We start from the raw sequence: 15,267 nt of genomic DNA on the forward strand, positions 1-15,267 counted from the left end.
CTTATAATAATTTAATTTGATATATATTTACATAATTATAATTTCTTTAGTTATAATATATTTTTTACTTTGTTGATGTTTGTCTTTTTTTAAAACCCTTTCCTAAACTAATTAACTTTAGTTTTGCTTTTGGAAAAGAAAAAATTGTCCTGGAAGATGTAGAATGTATAAGGAAGGCAGAGAATTAGGTAATTAAAGAATGCAAGTTTGACTTTTGGCTGACAGGATAGAAGAGGAATGTGTTTTCTTCAATTATATATATATATATATATATATATATATATATATATATATATAAATGTTGTGAGCAAAACAGCTTAATATGGAAAACAATGGTGCAGTGTTGTTTAACAGTAAAAAGACAGTATGAACAGTTTATGAATATAAAAGGTTTATGCTTTGGTGCATAAGCATAATACTATTATCCTTGGATTCATCACTATTCAATTGGAATCTTTCTTAAGGCAGCAGAGAATTTGGTTACAGCACGTTATCTCAAATTTACGGTGCTACCTATGACTCAAAGCTCATAAAAAATTCAGCTGTCATTTATTTATTTATTTATTATTATTATTATTATTATTTTTTGCGTATATTATTTTAATACTTGTTGGTACAAAATTTCTTGTATTATTATTGATAATGTGTAGTTTATAATTTAATAAATTCGATCATTTGTTATAATTATAATTATACTGTTAACATACAACCATGCTGACAATATATTTATATATTAAATAGTTGTTAAGAGCTGAAAACTTGGCATCTTTATATATGTATTTTAATTGCATTTGGGTTATGATACGGATTAGTTTAATTGATTATGTAAAAGAAAAGCAAATTTGGCTTTCAACGCATACTTCAAGACGTGCTTTTTAGTTTATAAATGGAGAATAACTGTTTAAGCCATATCGATGTGACAAAATGTCATTGTCATCCTAAAATTAAAAGGGTTCGGAAAATCTCTATTTTTGTGATTTTAATTAATGTTCAATTGGCTTTCGCATGATTACTTTAAGATTTAACATGTCGTTTGATGAAACTGATTAGCATTGATGTTGTCTTCCTCACGCACAACTACTAGTTTACATGTATGACTGAAAATAAAGGTTTTCCAAGTTTATAAGATAGCTGAAACCTCAAAGCTTGCAATAGAAAGACACAATGAGAATACTTTACGGGGATACACGGATTAAGTTTGATAAATAAATATTGAAACTACATAATTAGTAATTAAAATTTGGATATAATTTTATATACAAATTTAGAAATTATTTTATAATTTTTTATTAATAATAAAAATTACTTTAAATATCAATTAGTTAATATAGTAATTAATTATTTTTTATTACAAGTAAATAATAAAATAGAGTCGGTTGAAAACGAATGCAGAGAGAAGTGAAAAATTTACACTTATGTGTGGGTAATGTGTCGGTCTAAAAGCATGGAAGGTACTAAGTTTAGTGTCAAAGCGAAAAGACGCACATAGTGGTGGTCTAGACTACTCAAAACGGATATTAAATATTAAAATGGATTTGGTCCACGTATAAGTAAATACTTAAAAAAATAAATAGAAATACGAAATTAGTGGACATCTTAATTTGTGAAACATTAATAGCATACAAATTTCAATTTCCAACCCATCAAATTTCAATTTCAATTTCAATGAATTCAATCCCCCATCAAAATTCAATTGAATTTAAAATCTTAATTATAATACAAAATATAACAAATATTAATCATATTTAAGCTAACCATTTCGAGTAACTACATAAAATAGAAGTTTCTTAATCAACAAAGTAACTCGAGGAATTAATGTTCTACTCAACATTTGGTAGCACATTTCAATCCCAAAACAACACAAAAATTAAAATCACTTTTGGAGACAAAAACTAACCCAAATAAAACCCCCTCAACTCCTTAACTCATTGCAAAAAAATAATTTTTGTCGAAACCCAACTTTGGGAATGAATGGAACTATAAGTTGGAAATATCAATGTATTTCTTTTTTTATTTTATTTTTCTAGCTAACATTCGCTTAGAGTGTGTTTGGCTCACACTACTTATTTTGCATCCCTCTAACGTCTGTTTAATCCACTCTATTTATGTCTCATTCTTAGCTGATGACATCTAACTTCGTATTACTTGTAGTGTTGTCTTCTAAAATAATTGTTATTGGTAGTGGAATGAGTCTTTAAAATTTAAAAGTAAAAGAAATGTTCAAAGAAGACTTATTAATATTTTATCTCTTAAGTCATTTATTTATTTATTTTATACTAATATGATAGATAAATTGCACTCATGTAGAAATATTTATATTTTAGAAACTAAAATAATTATTTATTTAAAAAATCTCTAAAATTAAAAGAACAACGATATTATTATTTTTTTATCTAACAAAAATAAATAAATTAAAATGTTGAGAGATGTCGCAAATACAAGTATCTCCATCTCTCTTTATAATTTTCAAACACATCACAATAAAGACCTACAAAATACACGTTGCTACATTCACAACAATTCCTGTTGGTCTTTGTGTAAGAGAGCTTAAGCACCTAAATTCCCTGCACTGCTATTCTTCAAATTCAGCTTAATTATGCAGTATTTCCCTGCATATCAGAACTGCATAATAATGCAGTAAACATGAAAGAGGTGGTCCGTGTGGCACCTGCAGCCAAAACTACTTTATGATCCCCTTCTTCTTAGCTTAAAATACTTTCTGCAATTAGTTCTCCAATAAAGAGCTTGCAGAACCTGCATAAAACCACCCCTGCACCTACAGCCTCCTCCTCCAATTCTTTTTTCCAGGTCCCTTCCTCTTTGCTGCCCTTTGGAAAAAACCTGCACCTATTTAACTGTCGAAGGCAGCACCAACAAAAGAGAAGTGGTGTTGGCATCAAAATCCTCTCACGTTACTAAGCAGCGGTCATACCTAAGTCCTTGTTTCACACCATTACTCATGTTGTGCACGATATTCCAGCCTCACACTTGTGCCAAAGTCCGAATAATACAAACTATAGCACCATAGATTCGAAAATGATTATCCACCACTGCACCCTCTGACCCTGCTTAGCTTTTTTGGCAGTGATCCGTTGTGTACTGCCAAAGCTATGTTTCCACCTTTTCTTGTGTGTTGCCTAAACCAGTACTATTCTTCATCCAGTCCTTCTACCTTGCTGCTACCTTCATGTACCACCATATTGAGCTAAAAGCAAACTGGGGGTCCGTTGGGCTATCAGCAGCATTTACAAAGATATTATTGGCATCCACTACTGCAAGAATATACCTCCTATAGAGAGACATGTACAATGTAGCACACTTTCATTGGTGAAATTCTACTACTCAGCATTCTACTTCTTTTTTCCAGCACAAACCCAAAGCATGACATGCCATGCAGAGTGATGGCTAAGAAACTGCAGAGGTCCTCATACACCAGTTTGCTGGTTTAGTACAATTAGACCATCCCTACCTTATAGCTCCCACAGACCTCTACTCAGATTCTCTTTACTGTGAACCCCTTCCTCAACCCCTGATCAATTACCTAAAGCTTCTAATGCATGGAAGGGGATTCAGAACCCAATCCACAAAGGAGTGGTTATATGAGGGTACCCTATGTTTCAACCACAACCAGGATATGAGTTATGTCATCTGAAAAATCTCTTCAATATCAACTACCCCTTGCTTGAAAACCAAGTTTGCTCACTATTGCTGCACAAATACCTTTACAGACCAAGTTTTGTTTGTTACTCACCTGAACTAGATGAAAATTCTCAAAGTGACACTTAGTCATTGTCTTGGACACTAGGATGCCAATCCATCTGAAACACATAAACCAAACACTCTGAGCATGTTTGCATTCTAAAAATAGATGTTGGCTTGACTCATCCATGACACATACCACATATTGTTGTGTTTACCAACACCCTCCCCTACTCAAACACATTCTTGCTCCAAGTTATAATCAACACATTTGGATAGAGATTTAACCTTCCACAGACACTTTAATAAATCATTGTAAGATCCCTGACACTTTAATAAATCATTGTAAGGTCCCCTGACATGATTAACAAGTAATTCATACGTTGATTTTACCGACAACAATCCTGAGTCATTACTCCCCGAATATCCTTCACCTCCTTATTCAGAATGGTCCAAAACAAGTATGTATACAATTCTTCCTCCGGTAGGGATTCCCACTTTGTAACTATAAATAGCTAGGTCCACATAAGACTTGGCCTATTTATTTAAAAATGTTGGATGTAGTTATATATATTCTTTTTAAAAAAAACTTATTTATGTCAAAAGTTCATATTTTAAGCTTTAAAAATATTACACTTTTTTTTTATAGAAAAAAGTGAAATAAAGTGAAGCTTTAAAGAAAAATACTATACTAAATCTTATAGAATAGTTTACTTATATACTATACATGTCTTTTATATATATATATATATATAATTTCACTATGGGTAAATTAATTAATGAACATGCGTCAAGGTTTTAGAATTAAGAAAATGATGGCGTTGACTTTATATATACGTTGTTTTGGTAGAATAATCCAAAAAATAATTCAGTGGTTAATATTCAATATTATTCTAACATAAGTTAGCAAAATAAAGAGGGTGATTTAAGGAATTGAAGGCAAAGCAATGAATGAGTTAACAGAAAGAAAAATGTTTTCCAAATGATTGGGATCTTTGCCAACCTTTTCCTCTCCCTAACCCATGCATGCAACAACCTTCTAAAGTAACAAAAAAAAATGCATTAAGACTGCAAAGAATTCCCTTTGTTCCGGGTACGTAAGGGATAAAATAAAAGAAAGTTAATGTATTTGTGTAAGTAGTGATATTTATACAAATAAAAATTGTTGAGGAAAAGACATATCCTCTAATAAACTGCTCTAAAGCAAAAAACTGGTCTCTGTCTAAAGCAGAAGTGGTAGCGGTCACAGTAGACCCTAGAGGATTTCCTATTTATTATTTACTTTGTGGTTGTTTGCTTAATTAATGATTAATTAAGCATGAGAGAGGAAGAATTAATGGACTAATCTAGCAAGGGCTATTTGCCTTGCAATTGAGGGCTCCAGCAAAGCGTGTTAGCCTGTTGGCCTGTGAGCCATGTCTAGGTTTCATGAGGAACCCTTTGTTGAATGGAAGCTTCCCAAGAGGTGGCCCTGACTGAACAAAGTTAGCCCCATTCATGAACACATCGTTCTCTGATCTCCATTGCCATTTTTCCCACACAGAAGGTTCTGCATAGTCCCTGTGCGTCACTTCCTTCGCAGCGTTGTTGTTTGGTGCAATGAACCGGTTTCCTTGGCTCAGAATCGTCGGCGCTGAGCTCCCACCAATTGCATACATCAGCCAGTGAGTGTAATCGTTATTCAACACGTGGAAGAACCCCCATCTGCATCTGGGCATTCTCTGAATCAGACCCTGCCCGAAATGGTTGAATGCCACCGTCACCTGCATTATCTTGTCCCCTGTGAAGGTGTCGCTGGCTCCAAATAACATCACCTGCAACACACTCATTCATTCATTCATTCAAAACAATAATGAAGAAGAATATAAAGCAATTACATCGTTATGTTTTGTCATGTGACAATTTGAGATGGTGATTCCAGTGGAACCCTGGATAATGTCCACGAGACCATCCTCACAATCAGAGAGTGACAGATGATCGATCCAAATGTTTGAAGAGCCAAAGATGGAGATGGCATCCCCATCAGCCTTGGTTCTTATTCCTACATGGTTCCAAGAGTCCCTAATCGTGCCACCTGGCGTGGACTTGATATTTTGTAATCTAAGCCCATGGATAATAACGTTGTTCACAAACTGCATGGTAAGGCCTGAACCATCCTTGATCATCACATTCGCCCCGCGACCGTCGATGGTTTTGTCAGAAGAAATCAACAACTCGTAGTTCAACTTGATGATCATGCTTCGTGCAAATATGATCCACAGAGGCTCCTTTTGGAGTACACCGAACCTTAGGGTTCCGGGCTTAGGGTTTATAGGATCATCGTCGGATGGATCGTTGACGATGTACATTTTGCCTTCGAGTCCTCCGGTGGCCTTTCTTCCAAAACCCTTGGCGCAATGGGCTAACTTAAAACGGTTTTTGGCCCAGCCTTTCTTACACCTCCAACAACGATCGATTGGGTTTAGGGCCAAGCATGGTCCACCGTATTTCTGCTTGAGTTCCCTCCTTGTGTGGTTTGATTCCTCCTTGAACACCTCCGTCAAAGCCCTGCATGAAAGTATGAAGTGTTTGTGAAAATGAAGACGAAATGAAAGTGTGATGAAGATGAACTATGAAGTGACAGTGGAAGTAGTTACCCGTGAACATTTATATTAAGGTCGTCTGTCATGTTTACAGGGTCAGGGACGTAGGATTCGAGAGCGATTTCATGGGCCTCGAGAGCTTGTCCTTTGAGAAAGTCGTCAAACTCACCAATGCCACCCTCAAGGCATGGAATAGTAATGGCAAAAGCGACCAAGATAATAATGCTAACCTTGCTTGAACTTCCTACCATTATGTTTCCCACTGCCTCTTGTATTTTTTTCGATTTTCTTTTCTTTTCTATTTGGACTTTTTTGTTTTTTTGTTTTGCTTCAGAATCTAAAACTTTTTTTTCTTCTTTGTTTAGAAGGCAAGGACCAAGCCGTTCGGTCTATTTGAGCCTTTTAGATCTACAAATTAGACCTTAGCAAGCCAATACCAATTAGAAACCAAACAATTTATTAGGTCCAAAGCATGGTGCTCGATTGAGCTATTCAGAGAACCAAAATCTGCGTTCTTAAATAATTATGCCATTCCTTCAAGATTCAAACCTTCACTTCTAAATTTAGGACCTTAAAGAGTGGTAACCCCGGAAAATTTCTGAGGTATTTTCAATTTCATTCAGAAACTTAGCCTACACATTCTCATCACTCTTAAAACTTATCACTATTTCTTTGCTTCTATATATTGCCCAATTCAACAGCCATCACTCAAATTTCCTATATTTGTGTGAAAATTCATGTTGTGAAAGTATCATTTCTCATTTGTATAACCTTACATTAATTGGTCTTAGCAGTTACTATGTATCAGCGTTATATAAATTATATGATGCCTTTTTCAATTTGCTTCACCATATATTTGGGATCATGTGTTTTTTTAAACACCTGCAAGCCCTATTTTTCTGACGTCCTTCGTCCACACTTTTTCTGTATATATCTCTGTCAAATTCATCTTAATTTACTTATAAAGTCTATATCAATTTTTTTTATATTATTAGGTAATATATGTATTCTCTGTATCTATTATATATAATTATTTGTATATAATATATAATAAATAATTTATTTAAAAATCCATTTTCTAACAAAATTCTTAAATATATACAAGATTGTATATTAATGTTCTCATTCTTTTGTTGATAAAAAAACTATCATGGTCTGGTGAGACCATGATACCGTCTACCCCATACAAAACCTGCATAAAACAGAGTCTCAGGGCTGTATAATCTCACATGGTCTGGTGTCTAACTGTGCGTCTAGTGAACAGTGTTCTGTGTAGACATCATGCCATAGCACAATGGAATATTTCTGCAGCACCGTTTTCCATTGCAGAAATTTTGAAAATCTTGTAATCACCAAAAAAAACGCCTACCGCAGTGCTGAACTCTGCAAACCAGCCTGGAACCATTATTTTCGTCCATACATGTGAATAAAAAAAAACTCCAACATGTTCTGTATTTAGTCACTATAACTACAGTGGCAAATTTGGTCACTAAACGGCCATCACAACAACCAAACCCAGAATAGTATATGTAACACATTTGTTGAATAATTAACTTACCAGTTAATTTTTCTATTTTAAAGAACGCGATCAACTAAGGGATAGTAGATGCCGAGGACATTTTCCATATGGTTCAGTGAAGTCTTGGTTATTGTTGAAAAGTAAACATTCTACTATATATTTTCCTTTTCTGATTCCTTTTCTGATTGGTCCACGAACCTTATCCAATGCTTAAAATCAATCACCTAGCCTAGATTTTCTTCTTATCTGGTTTTATTTGTTTTGCTTTCCCTGTCTTGTCAGCATAGCTTGGTTTTTAAGTTCATGCACTTATATGAGTATACTAAGTATAACTAAGATGTAGCTGAATTTAGCTTGGAAAGGTAGTTGGGTTTGATGTTGCAGGATAAATGGGAACAGCAAATGGAATTTCTTTAGTGCAGTTAATAGCCTGCTGTGAACAACCAATTGACCCTGTAAGCAGCTGAGACCATACAGGATGAAAGCAGGGAATACCAAAGAAGGCTTTAAACAAGGTTGAAGCTGGAGTTCAAGCCAATGCAGGAAACAACTATTCTTTGTTCTGCAGATTCCCCTGCTTTTCCTCTGTCTTGTATGTTTTGCGGATTGATTTTCTGCTAAGGGCTGCATGTGTTGAAGTTTCTGGTGCTGGTTCACAGGACCAGGTTTTGCGTTGCTGCTGATTACATAAATAAATATAATAGAATACTACCTATTTTATTGATTTTTAATTTAGCTTTCGTCTAAAATATAAAAAAAATACATTAGATTAGGAGGATAACTTTTCACAATAAAATTAACAAGTCATATCTTGTCGACTAGGTATGCAATTAATTACAATGAAATTTATAATATCATAAAAAGGAAACTTAGGAAGAAAGTATATGTTCACAATTATGCATCAAATTATAAATAAATAAATAAAAATTATTTTTTAAACAATTTTAAAATTATATTTATGAAAATCACAGTTTATAAAATGGTGTTATAATTTATAGTTGTCAAATTGTAATTGTTAAAATAATATTTTTCTTAATAATCTTGTTTTTTTGAGAAATTTGAAGTGAATGCATATCATACAAGAAAAAAGATTTTATTTAAAGAATGGATAATGGATATGTAGAAAATTCTATTTAAATATGTAGGTGGAAAGATATTTTTGTTTATTATTATTTTATGAAGATTGAGACCGATTTAATTTAATTATTTCTTGCTAATAAAATAAAAAATGATACCTAGTTAATATAGTTAGGAAAAAGAGTAATTTTAACATTAAGAATAATGTAAGTGGTAGGGTTGGTCAAAAGCTTCCACTGTTTATTATTAACTTAAAACTAGCTAACTTTAACTTTAGCAGAAAGAAGAGCTTATGTTTATTAACACCTTCAAGGAATTTACATTTATATAAAATAAACATTCCTTCCTTCAAACATCAGAACACAGAGAGGCTTAAGAGTCAAGATTTTTATATATATGCGTGCCAATGTTCAAAAGTAAACTTTTTTATATTTTTCATTCTTTTAGCTTCGAGTAACCGAAATTAACTTCTAATAAATTTTTATTTTTTATTGTATATGCTAAATAGACGTTATAATAAAGTAAGTAATTAATCTTTGTTTATATAACGTTGTTAAATTAATTAATTATTTGATAAATGTTTCTCTTAAAATAGTTTTAAAAGCTATTTATTATAAATGATCAACTGTACAATACATGTTTTCTACTACAACATTTTTACGATACATGTTTTCTAGCTTACCTCTATCACACTACAAGAAATTTGCCTAAGATCTACAAGCAAGGTAAATTGAAATAGGATTGCAATTAATGGTTTTTTTAAGGGTAGTACAATTTTGAATGTGGACTTGCTAGATTTGATTTTTTTGTTTTTCTAATCAATTGAGGACTACAATTTCAGAGATGGAATAACTATTTGTGAAGTTTAGGTAAATTCTGGTAAGAATTATTCATATATGGATTAAAACACTCCTTTTATGTTTCATATTTATTATTATTTTTTATTAAAAAACTAGATATAACATAAATAACTTTGCGAGATCTTCTAGATTGAAGTAAAAAGCAAGTAAATTGTTTTTTTATCAGCAAGAAAAAAAAAATATGAACCACTTTAGAGGTGGTCCAACTTTTATACAGAACACAATAAGTTCCCTCATCCCTTCTTACCAACCTAACTTTCTAAAACTTAGAACAACAACCTAACCAAATAAGTAACTCTTACAAAAGCTTGAAAACATCAATGCACCACTCAGAATAAGTAAAACTAGCTATTACCGGACAAAATCATTATTAGACTTAATTACAGGAATATAATCATCACTATTAATGAGTTGTCTATAATTAGACTTAATTATAGGAATATAATCACTATTAATGGGTCTATAATTAGTCTTAATTACAGATGTTATGTTAGAAAAAGAATATGTACGGTTCTGTACGGTTCTAATGCTATGGTTATATATATATATATATATATATATATATATATATATATATATATGTATCATTGCTATAGATGAAAGACAGATTGAATAAAACAGAAAATATTCTTTCATGGTATCAGAGCACAAAACTCTGATACCCGACAAACACAAAGCAAAGAGGCAACGGTGCACAACCATGGCAGATGCACCAGAAAAGAATAATGCCAACAAAGCAGAGCACGAAGGAGGAGGTGCTAAGAAGACCTACTCGCCATATGATCTCAACACGAGTGACAATCCCGGAAACATAATCACGCAAGTCCAATTGCGCGGAGAAAATTACGACGAATGGGCAAGAGCAGTAAAGATCTCGCTTCGTGCCCGGAGAAAATGGGGCTTCATTGATGGAACACATATCCAACCAGAGGATAAGGCACCCGACCTTGAAGATTGGTGGACCGTGCAGTCCATAATTGTCTCTTGGATTCTAAACACCATTGAACCAAGCTTACGATCCACAATAGCATATGCTGAGACTGCACATAACTTGTGGGAAGACATTAAAGAAAGATTCTCAGTCGTGAATGGACCTAGAATTCAACAACTAAGGTCGGACTTGTCAAGATGCAAGCAGTAGGGAATGGTGGTGGCAAGTGTGGTGCTCAGTTGGAAAAACGAAGGGAGGAGGAGAAGGTTCATCAACTCCTTATGGGGTTGGATGACGCAAGCTACGGGACAGTAAGATCAAACATTCTGGCCTCAGACCCATTGCCGTCTCTGAACCGCGTATATGTTATGTTGGTACAAGAAGAAAGAGTGAGAATGATGGCCAAATCAACGGAAGAAAGGGGGTTGGTCGTGGGTCTCGCGATGCAGGCCAACTACAAAGAAAAAGGGCGTGGAGATATGGTAGAAAAATTAATGACGTGCAGTCATTGCGGTAAAAATGGTCACGACATGAAGGGATGCTTCCAATTGATCGGATATCCCGAATGGTGGGGTGACAGACCAAAAAGTGAAGGCAAATGGAACGGCAGGGGATGCCAAGGGATGCGAAATAAAGGTAACCCGACACGTGCAAATGTGGCACACGCTAGTGGAAGCAACAGTCAAGCCAACAATGACGACAAGAAACTTGAGATGGCAGGTCTGACCAATGAACAATGGAAGGTACTGGTTGATATGATCAGCAAACAAAAATCAAATGAATAAGAGAAAATGACAAATGACTGGTAAGAGCATTTGGGATTTGTGGATTATTGACAGTGGGGCATCAAACCATATGACCGGGTCACTGGAAAATTTGAGTGAAAAGGAAACTATACAAGGGTGCCCCGTAGGGTTACCCGATGGTGAACGTGTTCTAGCTTGCGAACAGGGAACAGTGACTCTTGAAGAAGGACTTGAATTGAAAAATGTTCTTTATGTTCCCAAATTAAAATGCAATTTACTTTCAGTACCTCAATTGACGGATGAAGAAAATTGTGTTGTAACATTCACTGATAAATTGTGTATTATACAGGACCGCACTTCGAGGACGCTGATTGGAGCAGGTGAACAGAAAGATGGGCTTTATTGGTATCGTGGGGTACGGAAAACTTAAGCATGTCATGTCAAGATGGAAAATCAACTAGCACTTTGGCACCAAAGATTAGGACATCCGTCATTTAAGATTGTGCAAATGCTTCCTGATATAAGTGGGAAATGTACTCGTGATGAGTTGAATAAAGTTTGTGAAGTTTGTGAAAAATCGAAACAAACGAGAGATATTTTTTATTTAATTCATTGTGACTTATGGGGTCCTTATAAAATTCCTTCATCCTGTGGTGCTTCATATTTTTTGACAATTGTGGATGATTGTTCACGGGCAGTTTGGATCTATTTGTTAAAAGAAAAAACAGAGGTATCAGTGACTTTGAAAAAAAAATTTCACACTCGTTGAGAGGCAATACAACAAATGTGTTAAAATGGTTCCCTCTGACAATGGAACCGAATTCATGTGTCTAAAACAATATTTCATTCAACAAGGTATCCTTCACCAAACTTCCTGTGTCGGGACCCCGCAACAAAATGGACGCGTCGAACGCAAGCATCGGCATATTCTGAATGTTGCTCGGTCATTACGGTTTCAAGGCAATCTTCCCATTAAATTTTGGGGGGAATGCGTTTTGACTGCAGGCTACTTAATCAATCTCACACCATCCTCCATTCTAAAAGGAAAAACCCCTTATGAAGTGATCCATGGATGTGTACCCAGTTACGCGCACTTACGAGTATTTGGTTCATTATGTTATGCTCATAATCAACATAGACAGCGGGATAAATTTGATAGTCGTAGCCGAAAATGTGTGTTTGTCGGGTATCCATATGGCCAAAAAGGATGGAAATTATTTGATTTGGAAACAGAAACTTTCTTTGTCTCTCGTGATGTACATTTTTTCGAAAATAAATTTCCATATTTTGAAGCCAGAAAGATGGACACTGCACCACCATTGCAAAACCCAATTATTGCCAACTCTTTAGAAACTGGAACGGACCCACATTTTCTTCATGAAGTTGCCTCCTCAAACCTAGATGAATGCATCGTCAACCAACCCATTGCATCTCCCATCCCAGCCAAGGAGGATGCTACCCTGACAGATGACTTCGACCACACTATCAACGACTCTGATCCGTGTATAGAAGCCTCGACGCTACCCGCGGATCCACCGCCGCGTCCGACGGAGACGGCGCCGTCGGTTTCTTCACCACCGCTGACGGCCGCGGTTCCCCTTGGGCGAGGGCATCGCGCGAAGCTGCCTTCCGTACGGTTACGCGATTTTGTCGCAGCCACCACGATACCGTCAAGCCCCTCTGTTCCGTCACCTCCTTCAACAGAATCCTCAGGTGTTTCGTATCCTATACATGATTTTGTGAATTGTGATTCTTTTTCTAAACATCATCAAAGTTTTCTTGCCTCTTTACACACCGAGCAGGAACCCCTGTTCTTTTCTCAAGCGGCCCGAGAACCCCGGTGGCGTGATGCTATGGCACAGGAGATTCATGCTCTCGAACTCAATGACACCTGGAAACTCACCGCTCTCCCTCCTGGAAAGAAGGCACTTGGGTGTAAATGGATCTACAAAATCAAATACAACTCGGATGGAACAATTGAAAGATTCAAGGCTCGATTGGTAATTCTTGGCAATCATCAAGTGGAGGGTTTGGATTACAACGAGACGTTTTCTCCTGTCGTAAAGACGGTAACCATTCGCACAACTCTAGCAGTAGCAGCCGCAAAAGATTGGGAGCTTCATCAGATGGACGTTCACAATGCGTTTCTCCATGGTGATCTTGATGATGAGGTTTATATGAAACTCCCTCCTGGCTTCCAAGAATCTCAACCAGGGGCAGTGTGCAAGCTTCAAAAGTCTCTATATGGCCTCCGACAGGCCCCCAGGTGTTGGTTTGCTAAACTATCTTCTTCTCTCACTCGTTACGGCTTCCAACAATCCCCGAAGGATCATTCCCTGTTTACTCTCAATAATAATGACATACAGTTGGTTGTGCTAGTCTACGTTGATGATCTTGTGATTGCAGGGAATAATGGTACTGACATCCAATGTTTTAAAGGCTACTTAAATCAATGCTTTCATATGAAAGATTTAGGTCGCCTCAAGTACTTCCTGGGGTTGAAGTTGCTCGCTCCCCCAACGGAATCTTCCTTTGTCAGAAGAAATATGCCTTAGATATCATTACTGAAGTCGGATTGTTGGGTGCGAAGCCCGCCACTACACCATGTGAAGAAAATCACAAATTGAGCTCCGCTATTGGTTCTTTTCTTTCTGACCCGGCTACTTATCGTAGACTTGTTGGAAGGTTAATTTATCTGTGTTTCACTCGACCTGACCTTGCCTACAGTGTCCAAGCTTTATCTCAATTTATGCAAAATCCATGCTCCGAGCATTGGCAAGCTGCTCTTCGTGTTGTTCGATATTTAAAGGGGCATCCTGGACAAGGAATACTCCTACCTCGAGAGAACAACTTACAACTCTTTGGGTGGTGTGATTCTGATTGGGCAAGTTGTCCACTGACACAGAAATCTCTCACCGGATGGTTTATTCAACTCGGCACTTCCCCAATCTCTTGGAAAACCCAGAAACAACAAACGGTTTCTGCCTCCTCTGCTGAGGCTGAATATCGATCAATGGCTAAGACCACCCGAGAATTAAAGTGGATTAAAGACATTCTCGCTTCTCTACATGTTCCTCATCCTGACCCAATTCGTCTTTATTGTGATAGTCAAGCAGCACTTCACATTGCTAAAAACCCGGTCTTCCACGAACACACCAAACACATTGAAGTTGACTGCCAACCTTGTTCGAGATGAAATCATTCACAAGCGCCTTCTTCCATCCTATGTGCCCACACATACACAACTAGCTTACCTTTTCACCAAAGCTCTCGGTGCTAAAAAGTATGGAGCCATCTTGGTCAAGTTGGGCATTCAAGACTTACATGCTCCAACTTGAGGGGATATTACCGGACAAAATCATTATTAGACTTAATTAGACTTAATTACAGGAATATAATCACTATTAATGAGTCTATAATTAGACTTAATTATAGGAATATAATCACTATTAATGGGTCTATAATTAGTCTTAATTACAGATGTTATGTTAGAAAAAGAATCTGTACGGTTCTAATGCTATGGTTATATATATATGTATTGCTATAGAGGAAAGACAGATTGAATAAAACAGAAAATATTCTTTCACTACTAGAAACAGTTTTAGATGTTACTCAAGACCAAACATTTAATTGTGTCAAAGTGAACACTTCCGAAAGGTCGATCACCCCTCCTTAGAAATTATATTTATTCATATGCTTCCATAATTCACTAACTACAGCAATCCAAACACAATTCCAAACAACAGGATAGGAGCATTTAGAAAATTAAAATGTAAGAAGTGAGCAGTTGGATCAACATGATCAACCGACGCTATCTCTAACCATGTATAACACTGTTTCCTAACTAACCAAG

The 15,267-nt window shown here is 35.8% G+C and overlaps 2 protein-coding genes across 2 annotated transcripts; one reads left to right on the forward strand and one right to left on the reverse strand.

Moving 5' to 3' along the window:
- Positions 1 to 4,804: 4,804 nt before the first annotated feature.
- LOC137826894 (pectate lyase) lies at positions 4,805 to 6,773 on the reverse strand. Its single transcript, XM_068633050.2, has 3 exons — positions 6,336 to 6,773; positions 5,577 to 6,246; positions 4,805 to 5,513 (listed from the first exon to the last, which is right to left on the reverse strand). The coding sequence occupies exons 1-3, from the start codon at positions 6,530 to 6,532 to the stop codon at positions 5,046 to 5,048; spliced, it is 1,335 nt and encodes a 444-aa protein (XP_068489151.1). The 5' UTR covers positions 6,533 to 6,773; the 3' UTR covers positions 4,805 to 5,045.
- A 3,664-nt stretch (positions 6,774 to 10,437) lies between these two features.
- Positions 10,438 to 10,878, forward strand: LOC150025355 (uncharacterized). Its single transcript, XM_090293599.1, has one exon. It carries the CDS (start codon positions 10,438 to 10,440, stop codon positions 10,876 to 10,878), a length of 441 nt encoding a protein of 146 aa, XP_090149725.1.
- The last annotated feature ends 4,389 nt before the right edge of the window (positions 10,879 to 15,267 follow it).

Source organism: Phaseolus vulgaris, chromosome 8 (assembly GCF_051622355.1).
Source record: "Phaseolus vulgaris cultivar YP4 chromosome 8, ASM5162235v1, whole genome shotgun sequence".
Classification (NCBI taxonomy): domain Eukaryota; kingdom Viridiplantae; phylum Streptophyta; class Magnoliopsida; order Fabales; family Fabaceae; genus Phaseolus; species Phaseolus vulgaris.

Coding starts and splice junctions, on each gene's coding strand:
- LOC150025355 (XM_090293599.1), top strand. CDS start 10,438: ATGGCAGATGCACCAGAAAAGAATAATGCCAACAAAGCAGAGCACGAA.
- LOC137826894 (XM_068633050.2), bottom strand. CDS start 6,532: ATGGTAGGAAGTTCAAGCAAGGTTAGCATTATTATCTTGGTCGCTTTT. Junction 6,247..6,335: donor CTTAATATAAATGTTCACGG/GTAACTACTTCC, acceptor ACTTTCATGCAG/GGCTTTGACGGAGGTGTTCA. Junction 5,514..5,576: donor ACATGACAAAACATAACGAT/GTAATTGCTTTA, acceptor AGTGTGTTGCAG/GTGATGTTATTTGGAGCCAG.